The sequence below is a fragment of the Solea senegalensis genome, linkage group LG1 (genome assembly GCF_019176455.1).
Source record: "Solea senegalensis isolate Sse05_10M linkage group LG1, IFAPA_SoseM_1, whole genome shotgun sequence".
NCBI classification, from domain to species: Eukaryota; Metazoa; Chordata; class Actinopteri; order Pleuronectiformes; family Soleidae; genus Solea; species Solea senegalensis.
The window spans coordinates 18,400,135-18,425,953 of NC_058021.1; the positions used below are offsets into that span (position 1 = coordinate 18,400,135).

Below are 25,819 nucleotides of genomic sequence, written 5' to 3' on the forward strand. Positions count from 1 at the left end.
ACATGCAGCTGCATATCTTTATGAGTTACGCTGCCACCGACGCACGATTCTTTATGAGTCCAACATAACACAGTGAAGCAGCAGCAGCAGCAGCCATTAAAGAGCTGTTCTTACCTCTGACACATGAACCCGTGCACATTTATATTAAAACACATACCGTTGCATTTTTACTGCAGAACTGGCAGAGTCTTCAGAGTCTTGTGTTTGTGATTTGTTTTACCTTATCAGTCAAAGTAATGTGAAACAATAGAGTGTGCGGTTCTAGAGTTTGGGGGTTTAAAGACACATTAGGCTTGTTTTTCAGAAGCCTGTTTTTAATGCACACCTTTGCATTTGCACATAGAAATATCCAAAAAAAGATTCAAGGTGGAGGGAGGTGGAAAGGTTGTCGGCGAATAAAGCATGATATTCAGAAATGACGTGACTGAAACGCAGACAAAAGTGGAAATGGAGGGTTAGTGGAGCAAGAAGTAAATATTACTGCAATAAAAGATGGAAGAAACAACACATATCAACAGCTACTGGTGCTATTTATTTACATCATACGTCACATCGTATCTCAACCCTCTGTGATGGCACCGTCGGCTCATGTTGTTAAACTAACTACCTATAGTCACAGGACTACGGAGCCCCAGACATGACAAAAAGCTCTAATTTGTGGCCACAAAATATTAATTTGTGGGTTTAGTGTCATTCCCATCAACAACCTCCTCACTTGAAACTGTGACACTAAACTAAAATTTACAAAGATATTCACATACTCGAACTTCTGTGGTCAATAACATATTTAAGAAACATTGTTGAAACACATGTGAGACACATTTTGAATCATAGTGATGTGGACAACGAGCCACAGCCTCAATTTCATCCAAAAGAGCTGGAAAAGTCTTCAGTGAGACCGGAGCGCAGTGACCGTCTTTTATATAACTTTTTGTGAATATTTTTCAGTAATAATTGTCAAAAAATTCACTATAATACATTGTAGCGTCATTAAATGTCACAGCGGTACTGTACATGATGCGACACCTCTCAGTTTGAAAGAAAATATGCTTTTATATGATATAATTTAAATGTTATTGATCGCAGGAGTTCAAATCTGTGAATATCTGTCTTCTATTTTCAATCTTTTTTGGAAAATTTGGGTTTAATTTTTGATGCATTTCAATAGAAAACCTAGTCATGGATACAATTCAGTGTTTTTGTTGTCTATAAATGAATGTCTACATTTATAAAAACATCTTCTGTCAGGTCATAACAGAAACCTCCTCTAGAACACATGTTGTAGGTTTAGAATAAAAAAAAAGCGTTGTAGTACTCAAGACCGGTCTCGAGACCACTTATTGAAGGTCTCGGTCTCGGACAAAGCAGACTCTGGATTTTATTTCAAGACCACAACTGTGGGGATATCAATAAATTGCCTGTGCATTTTTGGAATAACTTGTTAATATCATTACTGTGATTTATCATTTGAAATTTTTGTCACCGTTAACGGCTGTCACCCCTCCCGCCCCCTTTGACACGCCCCCCCACAAAAGTGCATGTGAGTGACGGGAGAAGATCCGCGTTCCACATTTTATCATAAGTGTGTCATGCAGTGTGGGACACTGGTCTGGTCTTGGTCTTGGTCTTGACTCAGTCTCACCCTGCCTCGGTCTTGGTCTTGTCTTGGTCTCGATACACTGTGGTCGTGGTCTTGGTCTTGGTTTAGGTGGTCTTGACTACAACACTACTGATAAACACAGCATTTCCAAATATTAAGATGACTTTCAGCGTGTTTATTTGCTCCCGCTGTCACCACAGGAAGTATTTCAAGTTGGAGTGCCTGGAGGGGGGTCAGTGGGAGGAAAGTGGCTGCGAGCCCATATCCTGCCCCGCTTTACCCGACGTATTCCAGGGCATGTACACCTGCACCAACGGCCCGTACTACGACACCGTCTGCACTCTGCACTGCTCGGATCCAACGGAAAATGTAAGTTTGTTTTTTTAGCAGCTGTCTCTTTCTCCAGGTCAGGATTTACAGGGGGAGAAAGCTCGCGTTCTGGTGCAGTTTGCTCGTGTTGTTCTGACAAAAGTGAGCGCAAAGGTCTGGTTTGCTTTACTGCGAAAAATGCATCTTCATCTTTTCTAAGTTTCTGCCTGTGAAATGGAAAAAAATATAAAAAGAATAAAAAGGAATGCTCCACAGAAAGAACTGGTCTGAATCTGATAGGTGATACGCTCCAGCCGTTTCCACCAAAACAACAGACGCCACAAAAGCTGTGCACACGCGGTGGCTGCGGTTTGAGCCGCAGTCACGCATCACTGACATTTTGTCATGGACGTGATGCTGCTCTTTTCTTTTCTTTTCTTTTCTTTTTTTCTCCCCCCCCTCCTCTCTTGACTTCAAGAGGACTCATTTTGGGGATAATTCCGTGGTATCCATGCATGCAAGTGTGAGGAGAAAACACAAACAAATAAAAGCGGTGCACTTGCAAAGAGATGACGTGGTTCGAAACCACTTCTGTGATATATTTTTCATGAAGTCCTGGGAGAGCAATCATGTGAATTCTTCTGGTGCCCACTGTGTGTTTAAAAGACACATGAGACAAAAGCATTTACTGGTCTTTCAGACGAAGACATTGATTAATTTTATTCAGTTGAAAATGTCATTGTATGCCGATGACTTATGTCTAATTCCTGTCTGCGTGGGCAGCTTCATACTTAAGATTGTAAAACCACAAGAGCAGAATGATGGATTCATCTTTAACCCTTTGAACACACAGCATTTTGGCTGCTTTTTTCCATTACTTTGTTTAAATGCACAGAGAGGCTATAAGAATGTGCAACATAGAGTGTCTTATATCCTTTTTTCCAACACAACCTAAAGGCAATTTGTTGAAAAAAAAACAACTATGTAAACACACCTGAGCAAAAAGTACTCAAAGTGTTTGTGAAATATGGATAAACGTCACAGTTCAAAGTTCACTTGGCTCGTTTTAAAGGCGACATAGAATGCTTGTATCACACGTATGTTAGTTATGGAGGTCTACTTACATATATTAACTTGTTTTCATGGTTAAAAACCTCCTAATCGCTGCAAACGAGCCGATTAAAATATCTCCTCACTGACGGTCTTATCAGCCGCGCTGTTTCAGACCAAAATCACACCCCCAGAACGTGGACTGTGTTGTGATTGGCCAGCCAACAAGAGCTTTCCCACTGTCCTGTGATTGGCCAGGTACCTGGAAGTGACGTAATAGATAGGCCAGCTCTCAGATACACAGCTCCCCCTCTGGCACGGTGGATGCTCTGCATCTCAGCAGCTACAGCGAGAGTAGTTCTTCTTCTTCTGCGGTTGAATGTACGCAACCGGATGTGCCCGGACTAGTGCAGGAGGCGCTACGGTGGTGAGAGGAGTGGTGAGGATTTCTGATGACGACATCAAATTAAGGAAGTGCAGATCCGCTTCGCAGAGCCCAGGAAAACAATACAACACTATTTTCTCAGCAGTGGCTGAACTGTTTGTTCTGAAACTTTAGGGTTTCATAAACAAGGGAATGACGCAGATACACACACTCAAAAGCAGCGTTAATTGGGGCTTCCGGTCTATGTCGCCTTTAACAAGAAGAAAAAAAAACGGTCTAATTTTGTGACTTCCGCACAATTATTGCTACTTTGTATCACGACTAAAAATGCAATCATAACTTTGACCCAACAACACATGAGACACATTTTTAAAGCCTGAATATGTGACTTATAAACACACACGAGCAATAAGGGTTAACTGACCGAACCAGCTGTCACTCACAACCACGATCATCCAGTTTTTTAAGATTTCATGGTAAATGGTTTCTATTTATATGTTTTTTCTAGTCTTGGTGACCACTCAAAGCTGGTTTACAGTACTTTTTTTCCCATTCACCCATTCATACATTAATTTTTTTTCTATCACACATCTTTTATACCATTTACATAGCAATTAGGAGTCATCAGCATGTAGGCTATAATGCATTCAGTAAAGCCTCAACCTTTAAGCCACCGCCGCCTTATACATACTACATAAAATGATTATTTCCATCATTTTATCATAGTAAAAACAATGGTATCACGCGATAAACAAACCAAATAACGTTTTATAATAGTCACGTTTTATTACTCCGTCTAATTAGGCAAAAAATATTCTGTCAATTACCTCTTTAGCATTCAAGCACTTTCAAGGTTTTGAAGCACCAGTGCCACCCCTCTTCCTTTATGATAGTGGTCTCAAACTTGCAGTTCGCGGGCCACATGCGGGTCCCCAAATCAATTCCACTTAATATCAACTTATAATGAGTTATTTATGTGTTTTTTATTACTATATTCAATTTGCGTCATAAATACATTTGTATTGTGAACTTTGTTATCGTTCCATAGCAAAACAAACACTTTTATTGTGAAATGATGTGAAATATCATCATCAATATTATTATTTTATACTTTTTTCTCACTTCACTGGCCCCCTACTGACCAAATTAGATGAGTTTGAGACCCCTGCTTTGTGACACTGATTAAATTGATAAATCTGTGTCCAGATCGAGATTCACTGCACGAAGGACGGCGCCTGGACAGCGGAGTTCTCCATGTGCTCCAGGCTCCAGGGATCCTGCTCCTCTCCTCCTGATCTCAACTCAGTGGAGTACAGCTGTGACCAGGGGATGGATGTCGGTGAGTAAAAAAAGCCTCTTTCAGCGATGAGAGTTTTCATCCATCAAAAAAAAACTGTCCTGATTGCGTTTGCTTCCCTCTGTCAAACAAAATAAAGCCATGCACAGTAGCGTGCCGGTCCCTGGCTTTTCTTGTTACACACGTCTTGAATGAACAGACAAAACAATCATGGCGGTCGAGGGTGTTTTCGTCAACTCTTGTGTTTTTCCTCCTTCTCTCGCACTCGATCCCCGTATGTTTTGACAGCAGCGTTTGATTTCAGCTCACATAATATAAAACACTGAAGTCTGGATGCCAGATTCAAGTGTAGGACGGTGGAGACACTGGAGTCTGACTGGATACGTCGGTGTATTGATATCAAAGAAAGTGATGGTGGTAATGAAACCAAACCAGCGCCAGTGCAACCGAAAAAATTACATTTCTGACGTTTTTGTAAGAAAATATTTTTCATTTCATTTCATTTTTATTTTTGTGATGATAATCGTTTCCCGATTTCCTTTTTCACCGTTTTTCAACATCCATTTCATACGGAAACACAACATGTCACAGTGCTATCAGAATAAACACATTATTTGTCCTTATAGTGACGCACCACGACAGATGCAACACAAGACTGCTGCATTCTTGCTGCATTTGAATGGTTTTAATGAACTGATTCTAATGATCCAGTTACACCGAAAACAACTGCTTTACAGGTCACTCGTCACATGGTTGCGTGTGTGTGACTCGTGCAAAACAAAGTCACGGCAGACTCCGCCCCACGTTGAGGAGGTACTATTTTGGTAGTGGAAAACCAACCTAAACCGTGCCGTGCCGAGGCGTTGCATCCCCACAAGTGTCAACCTGAACTGACGCTGATAGAAAATGGGTCTCGAGCTTCCTCTGTGTCGCCTTATATCAAAAATGTGTTGTCATTGAAAGTTTAAGAGTTCATCTCATCAGCGAAGTATCGCCCATGAATCGGCATCAACGTCCAGATATCAGCTCGGTTACTGTATTGGAAATTTCCAATCAACACCAAGTCCCTGGATCCCTTATTTTTATTTATGTATTTAATCTTTTAAAAAAAACACGGTAGATCTAAAAGCTTATCCAAATGGAGCCATCTCCCACTCTGTGAGTGTGTGTGTGTGTGAACCCAAAGCAAATACACAGAGAAGTCCAAGGCTGCTCACGTCTCACAGAGCCACAGTAGCTTTGAAACATTTCATCTCTGCTCCGAGTGCCAGCTTTTTAAATTGAATCAATACAGCGCACGCTGAAGCACTTAGCATTTATGCATTTAGTGGATGTCCAACATTAAATGTATCATAACTTGACAGCTTAAAACAGCGTCGTTAATGCATCACACACACACACACACGCTGGCAGGCGGCCGAAATTAAAGCCGCAGTAGCCGCGGGAATCGCAAAGAGAAGTTGTTGACTGTGAAATTTTATTTGCAGGGTTGTTAAAACGTTAATATTTTAGGATCACGCGTCTTTGTCCTGAGCTGCTCTCGTCGACGATGAGGCCGCAGCGGCATCTCCATCTCTGAGAAGATCAAACCTGCCTCCAATTCTGATTCTTCCTGACAGATAGTTTGTGATTTAATCTGCAATATGATCATCTTTAGCTCAATAAACATCACGGAGCATCGCCCGCCTACACCGTCAGAAGGTGGGAATGCTGTGTCAGCATTTCCAGCTATTGTTTTGCCGTGTTCTCATCTTCTGCCATCTTTTCTCTTTCTGTCTCCGCACTTTTCGTCCAATTTCAACAAATCATGCATCAAAAACGTTTGGCTCGTTGACGACATTCTCAGCACATGATCAGGTTTCTTTCTGATTTTTATACTTTTGGCTCGGAGGGAATGAATGGTGAGCGCAGATCAAAGGCAGCGGCGTTGGCACACGCGACTGCACGTAATGACGTTAAATTTACTGCCGAGAACATCAAGCAAATCAGTTGAGATTGTTGTTAGTTTGATTCTAAATTCCAAAACATGTATGAACAACTAGGATTAAAAGCAAATTAGTGTTTGATAGTTAGTGTTTGTATTTAGTTTGTAAGAATCCAAAAAAACATTTACATTGACGTTTAAGCATTTAGCTACAGAGAAGTAGACTTTGAAAGAAATCCACTAGAAAGGAACAGTGGACTGACAGAGGGAGAGTGCGCAGAAGATGCTCTTGGAAGAGCTGGGTCTTCAAGACCTTCTTCAAGATAGACATGTTCTGGTAGCACTCGGTAGGTGAAAGCAGAGTCAAAAGGTCCCAGCTTATACAACTTTAGTGGCGAGATTCTTGATGTACAGCATCAGTGAGTGCAGTTTGACGACTGAAGACTCAACATCTGTTCCGTTCTATTGTCTTTCACTTATCTGGGTCTGGGTTGCGGGGGCAGCAGCCTTAGCAAGAAAGCCCAGACTGCCCTGTCCCCAGCCAGGGGGGATCCCAAGGCCTTCCTAGGCCAGCGGAGAGATATAATCCCTTCAGCATGGCCTGGGTTGGCTCCGAGGTCTTGTCCCAGAAGGACATGGCCCGAAAACACCTCCCTAACCAAATTTCTCAACTGCTGTTTGATATCGAACAATCAAAATTGGGATAAATGAACTGACGTTTTTGCTATTTGCGTTGACCCAACTGCTTGGAGTAACTATACTGGATTATTACCGTCATTTAACAGCTTTGGACTCATTGTGATGGTTAAATGTCTTGTTTTGCGGGGAGATTGGGGGGCTGTCTCCACTGCCCCCTACTGTCAGTTAGTGGAAAACCAGCCTCGCAAGATCAGGGACGCTGAACCCCCGGAGTCCTCAGAATCAGGAGGTCTCGCAAAGTCTCGGGTCTCGCAAAAGACACACAAATTGAAGAATTTATTTTAAACGTTCATCATGGCAGAGCTGGCAAAAAAGAAACAGAGGAAACTGCTGTTGTGGAGGAAGCGAGGAAGAGGAAACAAATGTCTGACCGAGCGAGGGGCCACAAATTGGAAAATACGGAAGGCTTGTGTTTGCCGGCTCTGTTGAAAACTAATGCACATGGGCAGGAGAGGGGGAAAGCATCAGCCGTGAGTTTTAAGACAGTGAGGATAAGGAGGTCGAATAAATGGATGCGATGGTGTCGTAAAAAGGGGAGGGGGAGCTCTGTAGAGAAAAAAGGCAAAAAAAAGTGACCAGACTTGCAAAGTTCTGCTTTAAAACATTTTTAACATCTTTAAAAGCTTATGCTCGTTCCACACAGACCACAGATGACGTATGAGCCGGAGTTTTGTGACGTCAGTGTTTACACGTGAATAAATTCAAGTGTAATTTGATATGACTGTTTTCTACTTTCCCCTCTTGCAGGTGCTGTGTGCTACCCAACATGCATCGTGGCCCTGGACATGGACCTGCGTGACCCGGTGGCTCTGCCCAATGGCACAACATCGGACTCTGTGAAGCACTGGATGCTGCCCACCCAAGTCCAGGTGAGGAGGGGAGTCATGCACATCACGTTTCTTTAGTTCTACTCCAGTGACTTTATCTGTTTTGGGTTTTTTTGCTTGAGTTCACCTCATTTCTCTTTTCTTTTCTTCACCAATGTCCAACAAAATACAGACAGTAGAGGTAGAGAGAGGTTGCAATGCAGATCGGCCTGCAGAAGTGAATGCACCTGTTTCTGCGTGATGAAGCACAGCGCGGGGAAATATGAGACAGCTCGATTGGTTTAAATATCCATAAAGAAGAAAGGGATTGGGGTTCTATTGCGACTATTTAAAATGAATAATGCATTGCAACATCTGGTGGTCTGAGCAACAACACGGAGTAAACTTGGCTACTGTTTCTGACTGACTCACCTTCACCGATAAGTACAAAGATCATTCACGGGCAGAGACGAAAACAACTCGCACTGTACGCGAGACAGTGGACGTGCAGCATAAATACACGGATAAACAAACATCTCCACTCCTCACTTTTAATATTTATCTTCGTCTTTTATCGCCTTTATTTGTGATGATGAAAGTGGAAAAACTGATACCGTGTCGGGGAAATTACACACGGAAAATTTGATTTGTGTCTTCAAGTCTGTGTCTCACGTCTCCCAGAGACTTTTGGTTTAAAACTAATAATGTCTCAGAGGATAAATGAAGGGGAGATAATGACTGGAGATGAATTAATGACCTCCATTTAAAAGTCAAAAGTCATTTTGTCCAAGAGTAATAGAATGTGCTCATGAATCACTTTGAGTAAAGGTCTATTAAAGATCAAGGACAATTTAGTCTTCTTGATTAAGCAACTGACTCATTATCAAGAGGCAGTTGATAATGCAAGGAATAGCATTTAAAAGTGAAATAATATGCATATTTTCAACGAGTAAAAGACACTTGGGGCCCGTAAAAGATAGGAGAACATGCAAATATCAACTTTATATCCTCTTCTGGACGGTTTCACATGTATGAAGATTTCTTGAAGCAATACCGTGTTTATGTAACGTACCAAAGAAAATGTTCTGTTTCTGTGTGGATAAAGAAAAACAAATTCCCTTCTTAAGTCCAATTAATGCGTCACTACAATTCTACGAATATTACATGGATAAAAATAATAAGCCCCCCCGCACATGTCACTTCATACTTCATTATCAGATACTTGACTTAATCACTGGCAGGACAGCACCTTTCACAGTTGACTGGGAAAACATTGTAATTCCCCCGCTGTAGCAGCTAATCTCACACTTATCACACAACCAAATCCACCTCATGCGTCTATGACGGCGTTCGTTATCAATAAGTGTTTTTTGCATTACTGGAAAGCAGAGGCAGATAGCGCGAGGAAAGGTTCCAGTTGACGTCAAAGGGTTTGAGGAAACACACACACGCACACACGCAGATATCTCTCGCCGACGGTGTGAGCATAGTTCAGCGTGGACAAACTCACGCGGCTGCCAGGTCCACAGTCAGAGTTGCTTTAGAGGTGGGTTATGTTTCCCAATATCATTATCTCAGGAATCGCTTCCATGTTACTGCCGCCGCCGCCGCCGCTGCTCCATCTTTCGCCTGACTTGTTGGGTGGTCAGTTACGCCAGCCAGACAGTTACACCAGCCTTGCCAAGGTCAAATAGTTGGACGGCTGTTTGGTTATTTCTGCCATATTGAAGCATTGTCTTATCTTGAATACTTGAAGACTCACTGGCTGGGTCAGGCTACTCAGGAAATCACACAGGGAGGATCCACTTTCTCCTGCCATATTTGTTAGTCAATCAATAATATTTCTTTCTTTTTTTTTTGCCCATATGGGTCAGATAAAACTCCTATCTTTCTTTGAAGCTGTAGTACGTCACTTTGAAATTTTAATGTGTGAGTCATAGTTTAACTCTTTAATGCTGTTTGTGTATCGGCCAAGTAGCTGATGTTACAGTAATAGTGTTCATTTTTTGACAAGCCAATGCATTGTGACGCATGCCGTAACATCGTGGAATCTTGTGGTTCTTTTTTATGCCGTAAGTTAATGTAGATTGGAAATATTATTTGAGGGTGGAAAGTTTGTTGCTTTAATAAAGGTTTCCAATAAGGTACAGAGCGCGTCTGGTCTTGTGTTAGATCTATGAAAGCAACAAAATGGCAGAATAGAGTCAGTTTGCTTACACCACCACGTCAGCAAAAATGAACGGAGCGTGGTCTGGATTCCAGCTGCTGGAGTTCAATACGCATTTTGAAATCCATGGACATCATACTATTTATTACAGAACTCAAACTTGAGTATGGAACGAGCCCGAGGTGAGACCTGCAGCATTAAGACATCTTCAACCCTCTGATCAAGTTTAACTCAAAGTAAACTGGTGAATGCTTTACAAGTCGCAATAAAAGCATGTCAAATAAACATGTACATGCTTTAGTGGTGGATTCTGTACCAGAGATGAAATGATCACGACAAGTGGAATCTGTTGCCTGTGGATTCTCATCTCTCCATCTTCTATGCTCTACCTCAGCAGATCTTTGGTGATACAGTCCCCAACTCTTTAGGCATCCTGGCCAACAACATAACTAACCACCAAACAGCCGGTGAAGAGACGAGTTGCCTGACATATAACCTGGTTATATACCGTAATGCTGCCAGTTATATAGTCAGTGGATGTGAGCAGTGCCACTCCCTGCCATTTTTTTGAGTGTTACGTGTCGCGTAACTTCAGCTAAAAGAGTCCTATTGGTGGTTTGATATTGAAACGGTTATCAAGATTTCGGCATCCAGATCCATCATTCTATAGCTACTTAAAGGATGCTGTTTGCCACAGTGGTTTCTATTCTATCTCTTCCCTACAACTGCATTGTTCAACCATGTGCTTTTGTTTTTCAGAGCATAGTCTGTACAGGGATGATGAAGTGGTACCCCGACCCTCAACACATCCACTGCATCCCATCATGTGAGGTAGGAGCTCAAACAGCACATCAGCCCTGTACATCAGATCCTCTTCTCTTGCTACACTTTTATTTCTTTGGATCCCCATGACCTTCTAGGGGTCCACCTTAAAGACATACTGAAGAGCCTCTATCGCCCCGTGTGAGCAATTACCAAAGCGTTGTAGTCTCTTTTCTGAAGAATGACCAGAACATTGCGGGCACTCGGACCACGCTTTTCTCCCTCACCACTTTCCGGTTTCACACACACATGTAGAGCAAGAGCGAGAGAGAGCGTGATGGAAATGGAGCCAAGTGCTTAACACGATAAAAGAGTTTTGTTTTTTTTCACTTTGGTAAGTTATGTGTTGTTAATCTGTGTCTGTGCAGTACAGACACAGGCAGATTGGCACACGCGGAGCAGAGCGAGGCAGTCTTCAGGGAAGCACTGTTGGCGGAGCGCACGCCTTCACATTCACGTTCATGAGAAGCTAAAATCGTAATCGTGATAAAGATGCGACTGAGCGTCCAAGGTTTATTTTTAGCAGCAGGAATCTTGCTTCTGAACCCTTTTCGTGGGTGCTGCTGTATGAAGCTGTCTACATTTTACCCCCGTGCTGTGAGCTTCCTCCGTTTCGCCGGCTGAGTCGTGACAATCACCGCGGACACGAAAACAACAAACTGCTGGAGTCAATGTAGGCTGACAGCTTAATCTGCATCGTGTGTGAACTCATTTGGATTGAATGTCAACGACACTGGTTTATATTTAGAAGTGACAAACCATACAGTACCAAATATAAATGAAATACACCAAAAATCCAAAATAATTCCAAAATAAAAGACACATAAATACACTAAGACAGACACTAAATGCAGTGGTTCTGAAACTTTTTATACCGGACTGCTTGGTGCAAACAGAGCTCATGTCAACCTTGATTTATAATCTGTCCAAATCGCTGGATTATGCATCATTTTCATTATTCTGGACCACAGTTTGGCTGCGTACATGGTACACAGTTGTCTTCAAGCTGATAACACGCTGCATGTGTGAAAACACAGCGTGATACCTCTTGCTTAACCAACAGTTTTTTGTACTGTAAACATTCGGTGAATCATCTGCTGTTACGTAACGCGTCTAATACGTGCTTTTCAGATGCCTCGAGTTCACGGAGGATCTCAGGTTGGCAGCCGTCCCGTGATTATCAAAGCTACTCTATTAACACTGAGATAGGGAATACTTAATCCTTAAAACAATTACACAATTCCCGGGCACTAATGTATTTCATTTACAGCCACAGCCAGACTTTTTTCCCGACAGTATTTAACATGAAGCAAAACATGTTGTATCCCTGTTGTCATCACCACTCAAGATAACACAGTTGATGTGCAATGTGCTTCAAATTTCATGGCGATAAATCTCAGGCAGAAATTGATACTCTCTCACTTCAAACTTGAAAAGAATCCTTTTCAAACGGGTCCAAAGAATCTTTCTTTTTTTTTTTTGAAGGGGTTCTGGCACTGCCACATGTTATTATGCCGGCTGAGAATAGTGGGGGATATCTGATAAAGGGAAATAAATTAATCATTGGATTATGTCAGACGTAGATGAATGATTCAGGCTGACACCAGGCTTTTAAATCATTCTGCCTCATTTGAAAAACAGTCTGCCCGGTCAGCGCTGCAGCAGGAGCAGGACAAACTGTTGCTGGTTATTGAAAAATGTCCCTTTTCTAGTCAATGAAACACACATTTGTTTGTTGGTCCATAATATAATGTTCCTGGCTATTTCTGCTGTCATTTCTGCAACCCTTTGTATTATTTTGACCAGATTAAAACATTTCAAGGGATACATGTTTGGTAAAGGAATCACAAGCAAATGTATAGTTTCCGCCATTTTTGCAGAGCTGCCACTAACGATTATTTTCATAATCGATTCACCTGTCGATTGTTTTCTCAATTAATCGAGTGATCGTTTGGTCCACAAAATCAGAAAATCAGAATCAGAAAACGTTGATCAGTGTTTGTTAAACCTGGAAACGACGATGTCCTCGAACGTCCTGTTTTGTCCAGAAACCAAAACGATTCAGTTTTTAATGATTTCTTTGTTGTGTGGAGCAAAGAAACTGGAAAATATTCAAATTTAAGAAGCTGAATCAATCAGAAATCTTGTTTTAATCGTTAAAAAAAAGCTTCAAACTGATTCATCAGTTATCTAAATAGTTGACGATTACTTTAGTAAACAATTACTTATCGATTAATCGGGTGCCCTTTCTGATGCAACCCTGCCATTTATCTGGGCTTGGGATCAACACTAGGAGTTACCCCTGTGGGTTTTGGGGTCAGTTTAGAGTGTCCAATGAAAAACACCCCTTTAGTCAGGGGCAGTTTCAAACCCAAATCTCTTCTGCTCAGCCACGGGCAATGTTTATAAAAAGTCAGCAAATTTATTTGGCGAGTCATAAAATACAGTCTACAGTATATGTGGGTCTTGACCCAGCTGAGTTTTTTGGTGGTCCCCCTTTAGCTACTTTAACCATGACGCGAGGCAAGATTTTTAGCGCTGTTGCAGCTGCAATCCACAGGTAATTATACCTGCAGATCAGTTTAGAGTTCTCTCAATCCAAAACCTGAGTTTTTCATTGTGTTTTAGTAAAAAAAAATACCAACCAAGTAGCTCTGCCAGGACAAAAGTTCATTTTTATTAATATCTTAGTTTATGATGCCTTATGAAAACTAACTTATCTGTCTACAAAATAAAAAATCTGCTGATGTTAACGATCACGAGGGTGACAGCAATCCAAATGTATGGTCCAATTTCGCGCCGCATCTCACGATCTTCATTTCCAGCTGAATTTGCTGTGCAGTTGTCGTTAATAATTAAACTATACGAGGAGGATCAGCGTCACCTCATTTAAAATACTCTTTGGGCTCTTTGTGAGCAAACATCCACTGTGAGAAGCCTGCGAGATTATTTCAAAAGCCCTCAGAAAAAAAGAAAAGGAGCTGATCCAGAGTTATGTGTTAAAAGTAAAACAAAAAGTTTATCTGTTGCCACCATCGGGCCAAAATTTACAAGAAATTAATCTACTTTTCATCATCACAATTTCCAAGTGTAATAAATTCTTCAGAGTTTGGTTGTTTTCCCACCACAGAAACCCTTAGGGACGAGTCATACTCCTTCATCTGCGTGTGTGCAGACACTCCGGTCCGCGCATGCTCCGTGTAGCTCAACACTTCTGAGTCCAGTTGGTTGCATTCTTTGGTCCAGCGTTACCACGGAAACATTCTTGAGGTTATATGAGGAAGTCCACGAGTATCCACACATGCACAACAAAGAGTACAAGGAAACGCAAAAATGAGGGCGATTTCCCGAGGAGGATTCTCCATCACTGGAACGGAAAGTTACGTAGTACGTATTTGTAGAACGCTAGGCTGGAGTGTGAATGGAACCATGGCCTCGTGCACACATACAGAAATGTGAAGCATGGTAAGTATGATCCAGCCCTAAAGGTAAGTGCCCATCAATCTGATCGCCACAATCTAAAAATATGAGGAGCAGTAAAATGGTCGTTGACCTTAGTATCGTGGATTATCGTAAACATCACAGCGCCTGTCGTCCACTGTAGCGGGACTATGGCGTTGTCGTATTTCGTATACTCTGCAGTTTCAATCACAATGAAAGTTTGTTTAATCTGCAATTCAGCATCCATCTAACGCAGAGCAATATTTCAACAACGACAGTAAATCAACTAACATCATAAACCCAGATAGTTTTTATTTGGCATTCGTCCGTTGGGTTCGGCAAAGGCTGGAACTACTGATGGAACACATAAACTGTTGATGTCTCATGGTATTAAAATATTCGTCCTACCTGCCAGCACTACATTTTCCCCTTCCACCTTCCCGTGAATGTTGCTAGGCAAAGCAGTTGCTTATAACCCGCTCCTCCATGACAACACTGTAAATTATACCAGACCACATGTGCTGCATGTGCACTTTGCCAGATCTCATCCAGATGCCATTGCTACCTCTCTTTCCCCTACTTTCTCATTATTCTCCAGACTCTGCACTTTCATTTTAAAATAACACGAGTCGGACTCAGCGTCATATCGTAAGTGACTCAGCTATACAATAACTGCAAGGCTGGGACTGTACATTATTGTTATGATATTTTTCCCAACTATTTTGAACATGGAAATTATTTTCACCACTTACCGATCACCTGCTGTTTGGTTCCACGAGTGATCTCTTCAGACGTTTCACAGCGTAATTAAAATGTTTTGTGGAGCAGTAAGTACAAAGAATGTGATGGCGGTTCCAGCAGGTCAATTAAACACATGCATCACTTCATATGAGGCATTCATTCATTCACCGTCCTCCACATTTCCTCCCACAGTCCAAAAATATGTAATATGGGGATTAGGTTCTAATTGGACTCTCAAAATTTACCGTAGGTGTGTGTGAGAGTGAATAGTTGTTTGTCTCTTATGTGTCCCTGTGATGGACTGGCGAACTGTCCCGCCTATGGCCCTACGTCAGCTGAGACTAGCACAGCCCCCCCACCGACCCTCACATGGAGGAAAATGGATGATTGACAGGTCACCAGTCCATCACAGAGCCAACACAGAGAACAAACAACCAATGAGGTATTTATTTTGATGGTGCTTACCACCTTTATCACATCATCTGACTTCCAGAGATAGTGGGTTCAACAGTTCTACACAATGATGAATCATTTCTGTTTCTCAAATGTCTTGTTAAAACTGTAGTGTCTAACTTCACAAATTGTCCATTACCTTCAAACGCTTTCTAAATGAGTTCACACAATGCTAATTAAGTGCAGCAGCTCCACTCTGTGTTTTGATCTCGTGTTTGCCTGGTGACATTCCCGCGCTGTGATCAGTTTTATTTCAAAGACAGATGAGGACAAATGCAGTGTTGCACTTGAAACGCAGGACGTCTGCAGACACGTTGCAGTCTGACTGAGACCTGGTCGCTCAGCAGTGTGTTGTTTTCGCATCACCAAAACTTCAAGTCTGTGGCCAAAGTTTCTTTTGCTTGACTCAGCTCTATTTTCTCACCGCTTATTCTGAAACACCTGCTGCAGTTGTTCGATTGAAGACTAATCCAACAAAAGTTGGAAAATAAAACAAAAAAAACAGTCACACACAAACACACACACACACACACACACACACACATCAGACATGCCTGAGAGACTTTCCTGGAGAGAACTTCCTTCAATCTGGCACAAATAGGCACAAAAGAGCTCAACAGATTAGAAGTCGAGGTCACTCTGACCTCACAAACATGCGTCGGGACAGAGTTCATAAACTAATTATGAACATAAATATATATTATGTGAGCCTGGATGGACAGGGAACAACTACATCTTGCCCTGTTGGCAGAGGCTTTCATCGATTTAACTGCTTTGCCTTTGGGTAAATTCTTCTCTGCCTATCCAACCATGCATTTTAAGGATGAGAAACAGGTCAGACTTGTGGTAACAACAGATTATAAGCCAAATGTATCTTGCCCTAACCACATCTTTCAAAATGTGCTGCTTTTGCAGGCTACTAATCTGTTAGCGTGAGATTACATCTCACCAGCATGCTCTTAATCTTATCCCACATCTTCCATTAGAAGCTTCCTGTTGGAGTTGCCTAGAAAAACTCCAGAGGGACGTCCAGATGTGCCCATTGGGAAAGTTTTACAGCTTGACTCTGAACTTTTCTCTGGAAAGACCTGCCATTCCACGTCCAAGATGTGTGCAGGTTACAACCTTACAATCATCAATTTATTCTTCCTTTGCAAGGCGTTGATTTGCTGATACTAGCTGTTTTTTGAGCTAAAGTAACTGTATTTCAACAGCCTAGGGATTTGTCTTCAAGTCACAATTAAGTGCCTGCATTTCCACTGTAGCCAAAAAAGACCAGGAGAGGTTAGACAAATTACTGTGATGACTTGTGAACAACTGGTGACTAAAATAAACTTTCCACTCCAATCCACCAGGTGGTGGTGATCCAGAGGACAATGCAAGGCTGTTTGACCGTGCAATTCAAAATAGATCATTCATAAGAGTCATTATGTCATTATGATACACTGTCTTGAGCCTCGGACACACTGTGATTTATAAAAAGTGGACATAGTGTTAAAGTTTGCCAGATGTGGCCAACCAGGAAGTGAAAATACACTGACTAGCCACTAGTAGGAATATTTTCTGAGGACTAAATGGTCCCAATCTCTGCTTCCAGGTCTTCTCCAATAGAAGATAATAGCAATTATGTAAATTATGTTCGAATTTAGATTAAAATAGACAATAAAACATGACACATACTACACTAGTGTGGCTGACAGCTGGTATTGACCAATAAGTACCTGTTTGCAGGTTACATCTGTGTATTTCTCCACCCTCAAAACATTGCTGGCTAATCTGAAAGTTTCAACATGGGAGTTCAGATTGTTATGGGTGATGTAACTTGGCTGAGTTGTCGCAACTGTGCAAAGTGACAGCAGCATCTTCCAAGTTCCTCTTGAGCTATGATCCGCTTTCAAAAACTTCGAGTCGCTCCAGCCATGAGCTGCGTATATAGTTTCACTTATCTGATGCTTGGTTTGAACTTCAGCAGGTCTTCTTGACCATGTCTTCATGATTGGCTGATTAGATATCAGCAGGAACCAGCAGTTGAACAGGTGTACCAATAAAGCGGCCATGCCATTAAATATGGATAATTGAAGAGCACAAATGTTTGGTAGGAGGTGAAAAGTACGAGTGTTCACTTGAATAATTTACAATGTTCTGATGAAGAGCTTGGCAGGTGCAGATGACAGCACATCCTGCCCTGGAAGTAGTCTATGTTAAGAGGGGGAATATTTATGTTAGCAAGGTGTGAGGCTGGCTGCTGCTTTTTGATCAGCCTCTTTTGCACTAAACACATGTAAGAGGATTTATAGAGTAAAGGTAATACTCAAAATAGCTGATTTCCTACAGTGGGTCAGAGGTGCACGGTCAGCCAACCCTTGCTAATTTAAAAATCTTCTACTGGTGGAGTTGAATGTTGCAGGTGCATATTTCTCACCTAGTTAGAGAATCTATACTAGCATTCAACTCAAACTCAAAAGGTGTTTAGTTTGTCCATAGAGAAGACCCACTCTAGGTCAGAGGGAGAAGGCAATTTTGAAAAGGTGCGTCTTGATTCTGCATTTAAAGGTGAGAAGGGAGTCAATGTTGCGGACGTTGGAGTTCCAGAGACGGGGGGCGGAGTGGCTGAAAGCCCAGGACACTGTTGTAACGAGACAGGCAGAGTGAGGTGGTGTAGTGAATCCTCGAAATTATTTTGGGGCGAGGCATCTGGTACAGTTGCTGGTAAAGTCTTTACTCAGAAACAGAGCGATTAAATAGATTTATTTACGCTGCAGCCGTTTAGCTGGGAAAGGCAAGGGGATTCGTCAAGTCGGGAGTTCTTTGAAGTGATGAGAGAACTGCAGAAATCTTCTCAGCAGCTGTTGTCTCCCCCTGCGCCGTTTGGGTAGAACCTGGAGTCTTTGAAATGACTCCATCGGCCCACCGTAGAAAGCCAAAAGTATCTTTGGCATTCAGCACTTGTTTTCATTTTTACTGGCACTTCAGGAAAGGTTTTAGTGGAAAACGTTAAAAAAAAAGGGCTTTCATCGTCCGTTGACTCGTTTGAGATTCAATTTAACTAAAATTACACACGTTTGCGTGCTAATCCAGCTGACTTCGGGAGGGCGATTGGAATGGTGAGAATTTCAAAAACAGCTTGAGGAATTGTCATTAACAGGTATTCTGAGTAAGGTGTAGTGAGGTCTGTCTAGACTTGATGTGCCCTCATTTAAAATGGAAGTAAATGTCAAAGTGTTTTATCACATTGTTTATCCTGGAACACTGCGAGTCCTCAGAGAAGTCAAAGCCATTTATACTGGCGAAGCAGTTCTCACGTAGTTCTGTGTTAAAAAAAAACAAATCAGTACAGCAGGACATTATGAGGTACTTATGTATTAATTCAGATGTTACTGAAATCATATGGCAGCAAATGCCGTGATGGTAGTTTTGAGACATATGCGTCACAATCGCACAATTGCCCTTCGAGTTAAAGATTTATACAGCAGCTGTTGTAATTGTAAATCCTGTGTATAATATCTTTGCATCGCCTCTGTATCGTGACACGTACAGTATCATATCATGAGGTCGTATTATGTACGCGATTGTTTATTTGTACACCTGTTGACCAGATGATTTACAGCACCACCATCCAAATGAATCCCATAGCCAACGGCAGGCAGCACTGAGAGAGAATTCTTACATTCACTACTGCATTTATGCCATTGTTCAGCAAGTAACATGTTCCGTGGCCAATCATTTTCCATGCTTTTAGCTGGCGAGTCAGACCAAAGAGTCAGTTCAGTCAAGAACAGAACAATCCACAGGTGTGTGCCAGTATTTGCACACCATTAAGGAACATTTTCTTAACAAGTCCTTTTTAAGGACTCGTTAATTGTAAGAAGAACGTTAGTCTTCTTTGTTTACAGAAACTGCTTCAGCTTCAAAACATAAACTGCAAACTCTGGCTGCTTTGTGAGGCTGTAGAAACATGGTGGTTCCCATAAAGCAAGGCCCTTGTTTAAAGTAAAAAACTACCCGATGTTTTATTTTAAAGCCGTTCTACATGAATACAACCATACTTACATTACATTAACCAGCTAGCACTTGGTGGCCGCACTGGCTGAACTCTTGTCACGCTCGCAGTCTTGATTTGTTGTAGCTCATTCTTTCACGGCAAACACTGGCGTGCGAAGAAATCATGCATCTGATTTTCGAATATAATAAAAGAAAATGTTAAGTCCTTTTCAACTAATATTTATGCAAACCAGCTGTTGCGCATCACCACAGATTTTGTTTGGTGGTTTTCCTCATGTTTTGCCACAAGCATTCAGTGTGGCCACGGTCGTAGCAGCTGAATGCAGCAGAGAGTGGTGGCGTGCTGTGCTGAGTGCTCGCCGAAATTACATGAAATAAGAGTACATGTTGTTGTTGGGCCAAAGAGATCCCTCTTATGAGCGGAACAGACTGAATTGCAAACTAAAATTGGACTTGTTGCGCGGTGCAGGTGGTCATTTTGATTTGTTAATGGTTATTTGTTTGAAACAGCGCAATTGCACAACATTTAATGCCACTTACTGAAATCCGATTTCTGGGAAGACGCTGTGTTAATTTTTGCCTCCCCCGTTCCAGCTCCCCAGCTCTTCGTGCTGTGTGAGGTAAAATGATCAGCATCGGAGGATCATGTCTCAGTCAATAAACACTGTTTCTTGTTTGTTACTTGCTTGTAGCCTTTTGGAGGGGATGGCTGGTGTGACACCAACAACAACCGGGCCTACTGCCAGTACGACGGAGGGGACTGCTGCCCGTCAACGCTCTCCAGCCGAAAGGTACACAAACACACATTTCCAGCGCGTCGCCTCCTCTCCGCTGTATTTACACGTGAACAAAAACATTGACTTTCAACATGACACTTGTTTTTCTATTTTAAAAATAAAAATCACGACTTTTTTTTTTCCGAGTCCACTTTATGATAAAAAAGGTGGTCAAGTGTTTCTTGGCTCGCCACGGCCTCCTATCCTGCAATCATGAAGGGGCTTAGAACCCGAAGCTGGGTCCCGAGCCAGAGTCTTCCTGTTTACAGTAGAAATCCGTCTCTTTTGGCACGAGCGCTGCACAGATTTCTACTTTGTAAACAAACACAGATCCCTGCTACTTTCCCCTCTCTCTCCTGTTAGCGACTGCACCTATGTAGTCTCCCCTCACCTGGACCTAAAACAACAGAGCAGAGGCTTGTTCCCTCTGACTTCTCCACTCAAATGGGTAAATAATTAGGTTTTCACTACCCCATGCTGCTGTACACATTCTCACCTTGCATATGAATCCATTGCTCTTCTACAGATGAACCTAGTCAGGGTTCAAAACACTCATAATCACACCGTAAGTGTACTCTTATTTTGGTGATGTTCCCGAAAGAAGCCATTTAGTCTGACTAAAACCAGACTTGTTAGTCAGTCTAACTGATACCAAACTGGCCTAGATGCTCCGTGCATGCTATTTAGTTAATTTTAATCTGGAAATAACAGAAGAAGCTGGTACTTAGAAAATGAAAACAGCAGGAAAACTGTATAAATACAATAATATCTGCCAGTTTAAAGAATGAAATGTTTTGCAATGATTGAATGGTAGAAAGACACGGAATGGTGCTTGACATACCAATGAGCTGCTGAAGTTGTTTTGGTCAACTGGACATCACCTAATACTAACACACAAAAGAGGGCACATCGCCACCTAGTGTAGTGGAGGTGGACACAATTAACGGGTCGCATGGAACTCTGCATGGAAATGTACTCATTGTTCACTGGCCTCTGTCCCTCTTGGGTTGGTTTTGGTGATACTAGTTAAGTGTTTTCTTCGCAGTCCACCTTGTTCAAACTTCATTCTGGACCTCAGGACCCACGACAGTAAGAAGTTCTCAATCTTACCAGGCGTCCCCTAGTAAGTACTGGGTAGGCCTTTGAGGACATTTAATTTGAGTGTGTATTTTATGGACTTCATTTAAAAATGGAGAATAAATTATTATTTTATCTTATTTTATTTTAAGCCATAATCTCAGGTTTCATGCACTTCAGATTAAGGTGTTTTTTTTTTGTTTTTTTTAACAAAGACCAATAGATCATGTCTTTCTGACTGTGCCCTTTAGTCCTGGAACAATATTCAGTCCAAACTCACATCCTCATCCATTTAAATTTATAATAAAGACCATAGTAGCTGGAAGCTGCAGCTGCTTTAATAAACTGCTAAAAAAAATACCTTTATATATATATATATATATATATATATATCATATATTATATATATGTTATATATATATATATATATATATATATATATATATATATATATAAAATGCTAACTCATCTTGGCTTCTTTCTGATCCACAATTTATTCTTTTGCATATTGTATTGTCTTGTTTTATTGTTTGTCCCATACAGATTAGAGCCTCTCACTCACTTGTACTTGACCTTTGTTGTTGCTGTAACAAGTGAATTTCCTCAGTGTGGCATCAGTTAAGTCAAATCTAATCTCAAACCTCGTGATGCACCTTTCGTTGAGATAGCTTTGCAGTGTGACGCCGGACCCGCGTGATCTGCTCGAGACACTTTGAACTCAAAGGCCGGAGAGACGTCGTGTTTATCGTCCTAACAAACTCTCCCTGGTGATAACTTGCTAACTGTTCGCTACAAAGCAGCAAATGCATCACATAACACTAATTGCTGCAAATGATTGCTGTATATGTTGGGTGGCTATGTAGGGTGGAATGGTATGAATAATAACGACGGAGCCCAATGGTGGAAAGCAGGGACCTCATTCCTTCGACTGTTTTTACATAAACACGTCTATTTTTCTAACATGCTTTCATGAGAACTTCTCTCCCATGTGGACATTTGGGAATTAGCTCACTCCAAACCTCCCTCCCCACCCAACACTATACTCTATTTGGCTACTGTACAGCCACATATTCATGACACTCACGGAGGCCCCCGGTTATTAATTCCGATGGCCTTCAGTTGGCTGAGCCTCGGCTGTCTCCTTAATGTCCGCAGCACGCCATGACTCACCGGTTTCCTAAATGGTGGAGTTCAGCGAGTGTGCAACTGCCGTCATAACAAATGAGCTGCCAAATTGCCACTAACTGGTCTTTTACAGGGCAAGGCGGGGTTGAGGTGTCTTGACGGTCTGCGGGTTAGTCAGCCACTGTAAAACAGCAGCTCACTGAGAGCGGGGGGTGGGGGGGTTCAAGTAAACAACCGTGAGAGTCAGCAGCAGCATCCTGACTGCCACCGCGGGCTCCAGCAGAGCGATGCAGTGGGGCGGAGGGTGGAGGAGGGGAGTGAATGAAGGAGTGAAGGGCGGCGCGGTTGTTTGCGGCACTTCCCGCTTCTGTGTGGTTCAATACAAAATGACAGCTTTACATCATTTTAAAATACATGTGTTATTATTGAAGAAATAAGAAATGGATACATGTACTGTAAACGTAAAAATACACACCAAGAACACCCGATCCGATATTGATATCAGATATCGGTCCGATATCAGCCAATAAACATGTAGCGGATTATATCGGACTGCCTCTAAAATCTCCGATATAAGCGCTCCAATACAAGCAGTCCAGTCCGCTCCAGTACTTCTATCCAGCAGCGCCTATTGTGATCTCTCACATGAACAACAGCGTGTGCGTGCTACTGGTATTTCAGAGGTTAAAATTTTTTCTTTAACCTTTAACCTTTAACCTTCTTTCTGTGTTTTAAATGTGTCCTGAAGCGCCACACATGCAGATAAGTACGTCTGCGGGGCCGGTCACTCACCCTGTGGTATAGTGAAAACAAGGGGGGTGTTCTTTGAAGACACGCTGTACTGTTGCTGACGATTGTTCTCTGTTTAAGTATTATCACTTGATCAAGCCTATTCTAACTTTCCACACTACAAAATAAGTAATTAAAGTATGAATGATTCGTGATGATATCTTATCGGATCGATATCGGCCAATACTCAAGGCTGCAATATCGGTATCGTATCGGAAGTGAAAAAGTTGCCTACAGAATACATTAACCCTCAGTGAATAATACACAGCTCCTTATATGGACATCCTGGGGGGGGTGTATTTATAGGTCACATATTCACGCTTTAAAATATGTGTTACTTTTTCGTCTCCTTATGTGTAAGTTATGATTAATTTTATATCACTTTTTAGTTGTGATATAAAATAGCATTGTTCATAAAAACGAGCGTTTCCAAATTTCACAAATTCAATCCGATTTTAAAAGTTTGAATACTTTCTGCTTAGGTGTGTTTATGTAGTTGGTGAAAATTAATTGCCTATAGGTTATGCTGAAAAAAAGGATATAAGACACTTTATACTGCACATTCTTGTAGCCTCTGTATACACTGTACGTTTAAACATAGTAATGGGAAAAAAGCAGCCGAAAACGGTTAAATTATCATCTAACTTTTTTTTATGAATATATGTCTGGTTGTTTAGAAGAAACCACTTTACCAAGTTTTACTAACCCAGCCTTGAGAACCTAGAAAAGAACTAAAAACTTGAATTTTATGGCATTGCTAGAGACAGTAGTTGTAGTAGTAGGGTTTTTCTTTTCTTTGTTAAATACTCACAAAAAAGGGTTAGGGTTATACAACAAAGTGTAAGTTTGTGTAAGTTATAGCATTTTGTGATATAAAAAACCCATAAGGTTTGACCTCTGTCTCTGATTCTACACATAAAAAATGTTGAGATCTACATTTACAAAGAAGGAAGGAAAGAACAAATAAAGGAATAAACTCTTTCAGCATCTGGCAGTACAAGTCACCTGCGTCTTAACTACATTGCGTAGTTGAACTTTTCCCTTCTGGATCAGCCTCAGCTGAACCAGCTGCCTCCTTTTTTTAAGGAGCCCAGGCCGTGTTTGCTTTATTAATAAGACGAGTTGTAGCAATGACAGGGAGGGAGGGATACACCAGGGATGATTCCAGAGAGATCCAGTCATTGGCCAACAGGGAAAAAGCTCAGAAGCAAAGATGGAAGCTTCAAACCTCCTTTGATTTGTTAACTGGACGCAAAAACAGCAACAGCAGAGTAGAGCAGGTTGAAAAGAAGGAAGAAGATGATATTTTTTTTTCTCCTTTGTTATTTGACGACATGATTGCATGATTCTGTTCATGAATAAGTTGCAGTACATAGCAACTAATCCAAACAGTGTGAATCGGCCAAAAGTCTTGGCTTTTGTTTCCGTGGCAGAAGCAAAAACATGCCTCTTTTTTTTTTTTTTTGCTTCTTCCAAAGATGAAGCTATGAAGGAAACATTGAACGCTCTTGCCAGTTCATTGTAAATGGGGCTGCTCAGTGAATCTAGGCATTCTGAGAACCCTATGTGACTCTTAGTTTGAAGCTTCCAGAAATGATATTTGGCGCCACCTGCGACCAGGCTCCTATTAGCATACTATCAAATCCCACTGGTGAACACTCATATCATCTATTGTCCTCTAAATGGGAACATCATTTACAAAATGGACATCATGTAAAGGAGAAGACCTAAACTTAGCGACTAAGACCATTAACTTGTTACTGACGTTATAAACCAAGTGGGAAATTGACTATTTTTACCAGAGACTTCAATTCAAACAGGGCGACTCCACGACAGCCAGTGGCTATTCACTCTCTCATTGTCTACCACATGAGGGTCACGGGGGGGGGATTGGCCTGGACCAATCCATGTTGACATAGACCAGAAGGTGGAGCACAATGCACGTTTTTGGATGGCGGGAGGCAGCCAGAGAACCCGGAGAGAACCCACGTGCACATGATGAGAACATGCAAACTCCACACAGGCAGGCCCTAAGTCCAACTGGGATTCAAATCTTGTTGCTGTGAGGCAAAGATATCCACTAGTGTGCCGCCTTGTTGCAGGCTTCAGGAGGAAACAAAATCAAACGACATCTATGTTTTTATATATATGGTGTTTGGCTTAAGCACAGGGGATAAAGATATATATAGACATAACTTCCTTTTCTCCCACTCTTCCTCTCAGTCGTCTCCTCCAGGAGCGAATGTTTACATTTCTTGCAGCAGACTGCTTCGCGGGGCACCAGAGTTTATTTTGCAACCTGCGGTGATGGCGCGCTTCCTAGACCAGAGCTGGAAGCGCCTCGTGTTGTTGATTC

The 25,819-nt window shown here is 41.8% G+C and overlaps 1 protein-coding gene across 1 annotated transcript in view; it reads left to right on the top strand.

Annotated features, from left to right (window-relative positions):
• The window catches only part of pappa2 (pappalysin 2), a 79,061-nt gene that overhangs the window by 51,239 nt on the left and 2,003 nt on the right, over positions 1–25,819 (top strand). The window contains exons 22-26 of the mRNA XM_044032167.1: positions 1,801–1,969; positions 4,551–4,683; positions 8,012–8,133; positions 10,997–11,068; positions 20,389–20,487. Coding sequence (XP_043888102.1) covers positions 1,801–1,969; positions 4,551–4,683; positions 8,012–8,133; positions 10,997–11,068; positions 20,389–20,487 — 595 coding nt within the window. The remainder of the gene's footprint in view (positions 1–1,800; positions 1,970–4,550; positions 4,684–8,011; positions 8,134–10,996; positions 11,069–20,388; positions 20,488–25,819) is intronic.